General features: G+C 36.8%; 1 protein-coding gene across 3 annotated transcripts; it reads left to right on the forward strand.

Annotated features, from left to right (window-relative positions):
• Positions 1-273: 273 nt before the first annotated feature.
• LOC104101205 (wall-associated receptor kinase 2-like) lies at positions 274-4,362 on the forward strand. 3 transcript variants are annotated; one of them, XM_033657398.2, is made up of 4 exons: positions 277-850; positions 1,198-1,656; positions 1,824-2,000; positions 3,067-4,362. In XM_033657398.2, exons 2-4 carry the CDS (start codon positions 1,269-1,271, stop codon positions 4,305-4,307), a joined length of 1,806 nt encoding a protein of 601 aa, XP_033513289.1. In that variant the 5' UTR covers positions 277-850; positions 1,198-1,268; the 3' UTR covers positions 4,308-4,362. The 3 variants fall into 3 exon arrangements, with proteins under 3 accessions (XP_009606941.1, XP_033513289.1, XP_009606942.1); XM_009608647.4 differs by having other exon boundaries at positions 278-850; positions 1,183-1,656; XM_009608646.4 differs by having other exon boundaries at positions 274-1,656.
• The last annotated feature ends 4,337 nt before the right edge of the window (positions 4,363-8,699 follow it).

An 8,699-nucleotide genomic window follows, 5' to 3' on the forward strand; every position in this document is an offset into this window, starting at 1 on the left:
TCTAGGCCCGTCTCTCTAGTACTTTGGCAAAATTTTTTTTTTTTTTAAAAAAAAAACAAGTACTACTCCCATTGTACCAATTTATGTAAATGTATTTAACCCGGCATCAAGTTTCAAGGAATTTTTTTTTTGAAATTTGTGGTCTAAAATAAATTATAAATATTTTTATGGTTATAAATCATTTCACTTATTGAAAAGATTAAAAAGTTTAAAATTAAATTATTAGATGTTATTCATTTTGGCCGAAAAATGTGTCAGGATGAAGGTTGTAACTATTAGCAGTTGATTAGTAATTATTTAAGTCTTTCTACTTCTTATTTTTTACGAAAGTCTGTCTACTTAGTTCTATATATGGAAAGCTTTACTAAAACATTCTGTAACATATCCTCTAAAACCATGAAGCATAGGCAAGTTGCTCTGCATTTTTCTTTTTGTATCTATGTGCTAATCTTGACATTAGCCACCGCCGATACCGCCGATACCACCTCTAACACCACCACTCCAAGTACCACCATAACCAAAGGTGCTAATATCACGAAACGGCCAGGATGCCCAAAACAATGTGGAAACCTTACAGTTCCATACCCATTTGGGATTGGCTTAGGATCTGGTTGTGGCTTGGACCCCGGATTTGAGATCGACTGCAACACTTCAACTGGTTCTCCAAAACCCCTCATAGGGAACATTAATGTCTACGAAATATCCGACGCTGAAATGCGCATATCAAGTACTGTAGCTCGGAGGTGTTACTCACGCGAAGGACTACTACTCCCATGATCTTGCATGGATTGATGACAATTTTGAATGGAAATTTCACTCTATAAAAGAAGGCCTAATGTTTAGGATTTAGGTACACCTCTCATTTGACTTTTTTATCTTCTTAAGGCATTTGTATCTTCTCTATTTAGTATTATTTCACTTGTAATTTTGGAGTGGAATAAAATATTGATTGTGTCCGAGGAAGTAGGCAAAATTGGCCGAACCTCATAAATTCTGGTGTTCTTTTATTGTTGTCTTATTGTCTTGTTTATTATTTAGTGGTTGTCATCTATTTGGGTATAGTAGTTGTGACTCATTCACACTATATACATTTGGCTTCCGCAACAATTTGGATGACTTTAGGAACAATTCCTTACAGTTTCTCAGCCCTTAACAAATTCTTCGTTGTTGGTTGTGATGAAGCTGCTGTAATGATAGGGCTCAACTATGCCAATGGCTGTATCTCTCTCTGTAATAGTTCCAGCGATATTGTTTTTGAAGGAAGATGTATGGGAACTGGTTGCGGTCAAATAGAAATACCAAAGGGATTGAAATACTTTAATGCAACAATCCTAAGCATGGCTAACCACACACAAGTTTGGTCTTTCAATCGATGTGGCTATGCGTTTCTTGGTGAGGCGAGTCGCTTCCAATTTAGGGGCGTTGAGGATCTTACTGATGATGATGTTAAGTTTACACAAAGGATTTTGAATAATGTCCCGATCGTGCTAGATTGGGCCATTGGAAGTCTTACTTGTGTTAAAGCACAGAACCGTACTGATTATGCTTGCCTGGAGAATAGCCAGTGTGTTAATTCCAACACAAGTCTTGGTGGTTATAGGTGCAGTTGTAACTCGGGATATGAAGGCAATCCATACATCAGTCCCGGCTGCCAAGGTAACTTGATTTCTTTATTTTGCTACTAGGATAATATGGCAATGGGTTAGGACAAACAGTATAAGAAAAGTGTGAATTACATTAGGATTTTACTTGAGAATTTATTTCGCAGAAAAAGACAAAGCGCCATAGATTAATATGAAATATTTCTCTGTTTTGCATGTCAGATATTGATGAATGTGCGGATTCAAATGCCAATTCGTGTGAACAAAATTGCATAAACACGCTGGGGAGTTACAATTGTTCCTGTCGTGAAGGATACACCGGTGATGGTAAAAAGAATGGTCATGGCTGTATTGCACTAAACTCAAACTCTGAGTTCCCATGGATCAAGTTTTCTGTTGGTAAGTTTCTCATAAATTGAACTTGTTTCTGCGTCACAAGTTTTTCGGTTTTCATATAAAACCAACTTGAGTTTTCGGAATTAGAATAGTACTCCCTCCGGTCACTTTCAGTTGATATGTATACTAAAAATAGATGTTCACTTTTATTTGACACTTTACGCATATCAAAAGAAGACAACAAATTTTTTCTTGTTTTACACACAGTATTTATTACCATTTCAAATCATTTTCTCAAATCCAATAAAATCTACATCAATTAATATGGGTAACATGGTAAATTATGCACTTCATTTATTATTCCGTGAGTGAAAAGTCAAAACGTGCCAAAGTGACCGGAGGGAGTATTTCGTTTGTGATACATGCACCATGTATCATATATGTGGAATGGGCTAACTTTGCACCATATATCATGTATGATAAGTCTGATATAATCTTCTATAGCCAGCTAGAAAGTTGAGTAGGATAGCAAGGATTGCATAATTATCCATTATAAACATACTTGAGTGGAATTACATAAAAGTAAGCGCTTATCTAGTGAAATCACTACAGATTTGCATCAACTTTAAGAAAGAATACGTGAAAGTACAGCTTATAACTCTATAAGTAGTATGTTTACAAATTACAAGTTGTCAATATGAGCCATAAGAATAGCACTCTTTTCTGTTAGTACAATAAACAGAGGCCCTGTTTACTTACTGTTTATAAAAACACAGAAGTGGTAAATGAGTATATTTTAATGAAGTATAAAGAATTCACATCATATCTCTCTGATTGTGAAGCCCCTTACAAGGATAGTCCGGTGCACTAAACTCCCACTATGGGCGGGGTTCGGGGAAAGGGCCAGATCACAAGGGTTTATCGTACGCAGTCTTACCTTGCATTTCTGCAAGAGGCTGTTTCCACGACTCGAATCCGTGACCTCCTAGTCACATGACAACAACTTTACCAGTTACGCCAAGGTTCCTTCAGGCTCCCCTCCTGATTATGAAGCCCCTCGATCTCTTTAAAATCCAGCTCTTTCTAATACAAATAAGGAGGGGCTCAAGTTTTGTTGTTATAAACACAGGTATGGGAGTTGGCTTTATATCCCTACTGGTTGGGACAATTTTGCTCTATTTCAGTATCAAGAGACGAAAACTCATTAAACTTCGGGAGAAGTTCTTCCAACAAAATGGTGGTTTACTCTTGAAACAACAAATCTCCTCTAAAAAGGGTTGTATGGAAGCAGCCAAAATTTTTACAGCTGAGGATTTGAAGAAGGCGACGAACAACTATGCCAATGATAGAATTCTTGGCCGTGGTGGAAATGGAATTGTCTATAAAGGTATTTTACCTGATAATCGCATAGTTGCAATTAAAAAATCTAAGTTTGTGGACGAGGATCAAATTGAACAGTTCGTCAATGAGGTACTTATTCTTACTCAAGTCAACCACAGAAATGTAGTGAGACACTTTGGCTGCTGTTTGGAAGCTGAAGTGCCTTTACTAGTTTATGAATACGTTTCTCATGGAACTCTTTATGAGCATATCCACAATTCAAATGGAGAGCCATGTATGTCTTTGCAAAATCGACTACGAATAGCTGCAGAGACAGCAAGTTCACTTGCTTACCTTCATTCATCTGCATCGATGCCAGTAATTCATAGAGATGTCAAATCTACTAACATATTATTGGACGATGTTTACATAGCAAAAGTGGCAGATTTTGGAGCTTCAAGATTAGTACCTCTTGACCAAACACATGTTGCTACATTGGTTCAAGGAACATTAGGGTACTTAGATCCTGAATATTTTCGCACAGGTCAATTGACAGAGAAAAATGACGTTTATAGTTTCGGAGTAGTTCTTGCAGAACTTTTGACAGGGATATTACCTATTTCGAGGGATAAAAGTAACCAGGACAAAAATTTGGCAGAGTATTTTGTTTTGTCCATGAACAAGAATAGCTTATTTCAAATTCTTGATCGCAAAGTAGTAAAAGAAGGAAATCTTGAGCAACTTCAGAAAATTGCTGAGCTTGTTAAGAGTTGCCTTCACTTGCATGGAGAAGACAGGCCAACTATGAAGGAAGTGGCAATGGAACTTGAGAGTTTAAGAAAGTTCACCGGTCCTTGGGCTAATGGACATGGGCATGAAAAGAATGAAGATGAATTATCAGATCTTTATGCAATTCCAATTGACTCTAACGGAGGTTTCGACAACTTCTCTGGACAATATCCCAACTCCTACACAAATAGCAGCATTTTTTCTGGACAATATAGTTCGGATAGTTCTTCTTTACTATATAATACAAATATCCCTCGGTGATCCTGAACAGAAGGTTAATATGATGATTGATGAAGATTTTCTGCGTTTGTAATTCCTTTTTGCGTGTCTTTCTTTCATATATCGAATGTTCTGATTGTTGAGTTTTTTATTTTTTAAAGATGAAATAGTCTTAAAATGAGGGTGAATGGGAAATGGAGGGAAAATGAAATTTTTGAGTAAAATTTTAAGTTTCCCTCTCTTGACAATGAGACATTGTCCCATATTGGAAGAGGAAGAGATTTTTGGTGGGTATATATATAATTGCTCTTCTTGTAGCTCTTAAAGAGTTAAGAAGAAAACAAGCCTCGCGCCGTCGTCGTCGCTCGCTCGGCTACGAATTCGGCTACGGATTTGGTCAAATGATTGATTGATTAATTTTTTGGACCAAATTTATTTGTTAATAGTAAATATTAACGTAAGATTATCCGCATTTGTAACGGATATTTTTCAATCCGTGTATTGACCATTTGGCAGCCGCCTAATGCTCTTTCCACCATGAATGTGCTTGCTCCACAAACATGAATGTGCTTGCTCCATAAACAAGCTAATGCTTGCTCCACCATGGAGGGTGGACGTTTGGTCTTCTTCAACACTGGCTGCTATATATATGTGCAGCAAATGTTGAAGAAAGACACTCAACACACAACGCACAAGAAACAAACTGAAAATCGCTCAACATATTTGGCTATACATTGCACTGCTTCCTCTCAGCATTTCCATACGATTTTCTGAGTTTCTACTCCTTCGTTCTGCATTGTTTTAACTTCAAACAAAGCAATTTTAAGTGTGATTTGCTACCGAACTTTGTGTTCGCTGAAACACTGGGGTTTGAAGTACCGCTACACCAGTGTGTGATTCGTTCTATCCTGGGAGGAAATAATCTATTACATTGGGTACTAGGAGGGGATTAAATTCCTTAAGGAAACACTGTGAATTCAGTGGGCTCGAATTAATTATTGTTTCATTACGCTAACTTATATTTTGCAGAATTATTATTTACAAATACAGCAATATTGGCGGGAATAACAATCTTAAGAAATTTAATATTTATTTCTGTATTTGTGTTATTCTTATTATTCTGCAAACTAAAACCTTTATGGTTTTGTGTACTCCCGTTTTAGAGAGTAAAGCCTTCGTGGCGTTTTGTTGGAGATTAAAATCTACGTGATTTTTACTCCAGTTTGAAAACGTATATTAAACGTTTGTTTGTGTCATTCTTTTACAGAAAAAATGATGACTGAAAGCGAAAACCAAGCTATTCCGATGGTGACTGCCAACGCATCAACAAGCCGAACACCGGCATTGGCACCGGCAGAAAAACCCGAAAAAATTTTCGGGATTGATTTCAAGCGCTGGCAGCAGAAGATGTTCTTCTACTTAACTACGTTATGTCTACAGAAGTTCATCAAGGAAGATATTCCTGATCTGCCGGATAAAACTCCAGAGAATGAACGCTTTCTCGTGATTGAAGCGTGGAAGCATTCTGATTTTTTATGCAAGAATTATATTCTTAGCGGACTGGATGATAATCTGTATAATGTATACAGTAGCATGGAGACGTCAAAAGAATTGTGGAATGCGCTTGAAAAGAAATATAAAACTGAAGATGCCGGGATGAAGAAATTCGTTGTCGCAAAATTTTTGGACTATAAAATGGTAGATAGCAAATCTGTTATTACCCAAGTCCAGGAATTGCAAGTGATTATTCATGATCTACTTGCTGAAGGTCTTGTCATCAACGAAGAATTCCAAGTAGCAACAATGATTGAGAAGTTGCCTCCGTTGTGGAAGGACTTCAAAAATTATTTGAAACACAAACGAAAGGAAATGTCCTTTGAAGATCTCATTGTTCGGTTGAGAATCGAAGAGGACAATAAAGCTGCTGAAAGGAGAGACCGTGGAAATTCAACAATAATGGGAGCAAATATTGTTGAAACTAACAAAAAGAGGAAGAAAGCTTCTGGTCCGAAATACAACCCAAGCAAGAAGCGGTTCAGTGGAAACTGCTACAACTGTGGGAAAACCGGACACAAATCTACGGAGTGTCGTGCTCCGAAGAAAGACAAGAAAAGGGGTCAAGCAAACATGGTAATAAACCATGATGATGTTGATAACTTGTGTGCCATGCTTTCTGAATGTAACTTGGTGGGAAATCCTAAACTGTGGTGGTTTGATTCAGGAGCCACTCGCCATGTTTGTGCAGTTAGAGAGGCTTTTGCTACCTATGCTCTTGCTGAACCCTGAGAGACAGTTTATATGGAAAATGCTTCAACAGCAAAAGTTGAAGGATATGGGAAGATATTTCTGAAAATGACTTCTGGCAAGGTCATGACTTTGAACAATGTCCTTCATGTTCCCGAAATGAGAAAGAATTTAGTCTCTACTGGACTTCTTGTTAAGCACAGTTTTAAGTGCGTTTTTGTGTCCAACAAGGTTGTAATTAGTAAGAATGAAATATTTGTAGGAAAAGGTTACCTCACCGAGGGCCTTTTCAATCTAAATGTAATGGTTGTGGAAAATAATAATAATATTTCAGCTTCTTCTTACTTACTTGAGTCAAATGATTTATGGCATGTACGTTTGGGTCATGTCAATTATAAAACCTTGCGGAAAATGATTAACTTGGAAGTACTGCCCAAGTTTGAATGCAAAAAATCAAAATGTCAAACATGTGTGGAATCTAAGTATGTTAAACATCCTTATAAGTTAGTTGAAAGGAATTCAAATCCTTTAGACTTAATTCACACAGATATTTGTGACATGAAGTCAATACCATCTCGCGGTGGAAAGAAGTATTTCATAACTTTTATTGATGATAGTACTCGATATTGCTATGTTTACTTACTGAATAGTAAAGATGAAGCAATAGACGCATTCAGACAATACAAAAATGAAGTTGAAACGCAACTTAACAAGAAAGTAAAAATGATAAGAAGTGATAGGGGTGGTGAATATGAATCTCCTTTTGAAGAAATATGTTTAGAATATGGAATTATTCATCAAACAACAGCCCCTTACACGCCCCAATCTAATGGGATTGCGGAAAGAAAGAATCGCACATTAAAGGAGATGATGAATGCGTTGTTGATAAGTTCTGGTTTGCCACAGAACTTGTGGGGGAAGCCATTCTTACGGCTAATCGAATATTAAATCGAGTGCCCAATAGCAAAACACAATCCCTTCCATATGAAAAATGGAAAGGAAGGAAGCCCAACTTGAATTATTTTAAAGTGTGGGGGTGTTTGGCAAAAGTGCAAGTTCCTAAACCCAAAAGGGTAAAGATAGGACCGAAAACCGTTGATTGTGTTTTCATAGGATATGCGACAAATAGTAAAGCATATCGATTTCTGGTTCATAAATCAGAAAATTCCGACATTCATAATAATACGGTTATAGAATCAGATAATGCTGAGTTTTTTGAAAATATATATCCGTATAAAAAGGAATGTGAGTCGTTTGGTGAAGGATCTAAACGACCTCGGGAAGAAACAAAAGAAAGTACATGTAATCAGGAGAATCCAAGACGTAGTAAACGTCAAAGAACGTCTACTTCATTTGGACCAGATTTTGTGACTTTCTTATTGGAGAATGAGCCTCAAACATTTAAAGAAGCTATGACTTCTTCGGAATTATTGTTTTGGAAAGAGCAGTCAATAGTGAAATAGAATCCATATTGAACAACCATACATGGGAATTGGTTGATCTTCCTCCTGAAAATAAACCTTTGGGTTCTAAATGGATTTTTAAGAGAAAAATCAAAGATGATGGCACTATTGATAAATTCAAGGCAAGGCTCGTAGTCAAAGGGTATAGACAACGAGAAGGTCTAGACTACTTTGATACATACTCTCCAGTTACAAGAATTACGTCCATACGGATGTTAGTAGCATTAGCTGCAGTGTATGGTCTTGAAATTCATCAAATGGATGTTAAGACGGCCTTCTTAAATGGAGAGTTGGAGGAAGAAATTTACATGGAACAACCTGAAGGGTTTGTGGTTCCAGGTAAAGAAAAGAAGGTATGTAGACTTGTTAAGTCTCTTTACGGACTAAAACAAGCACCCAAACAATGGCATGCGAAATTTGACCAAACAATGTTGTCAAATGTTCGGTTGAAGATAAATGAATGTGATAAATGTGTGTACATTAAAAATATTCCAAATCACATTGTCATTGTTTGCCTATATGTGGATGATATGCTGATAATGAGTAATGACATTGCCAACATAAATGCTACTAAGCATATGCTCAATAGCAAGTTTGATATGAAAGACTTGGGAGTTGCTGATTTAATTCTGGGAATTAAGATCCATAAGACTCCTCAAGGTCTGGCATTGTCACAATCTCATTATATTAAGACAGTACTTGAAAAATTCAAGCACTTGGGCTTTAA

The sequence above is a fragment of the Nicotiana tomentosiformis genome, chromosome 7, assembly GCF_000390325.3.
Source record: "Nicotiana tomentosiformis chromosome 7, ASM39032v3, whole genome shotgun sequence".
Classification (NCBI taxonomy): Eukaryota; Viridiplantae; Streptophyta; class Magnoliopsida; order Solanales; family Solanaceae; genus Nicotiana; species Nicotiana tomentosiformis.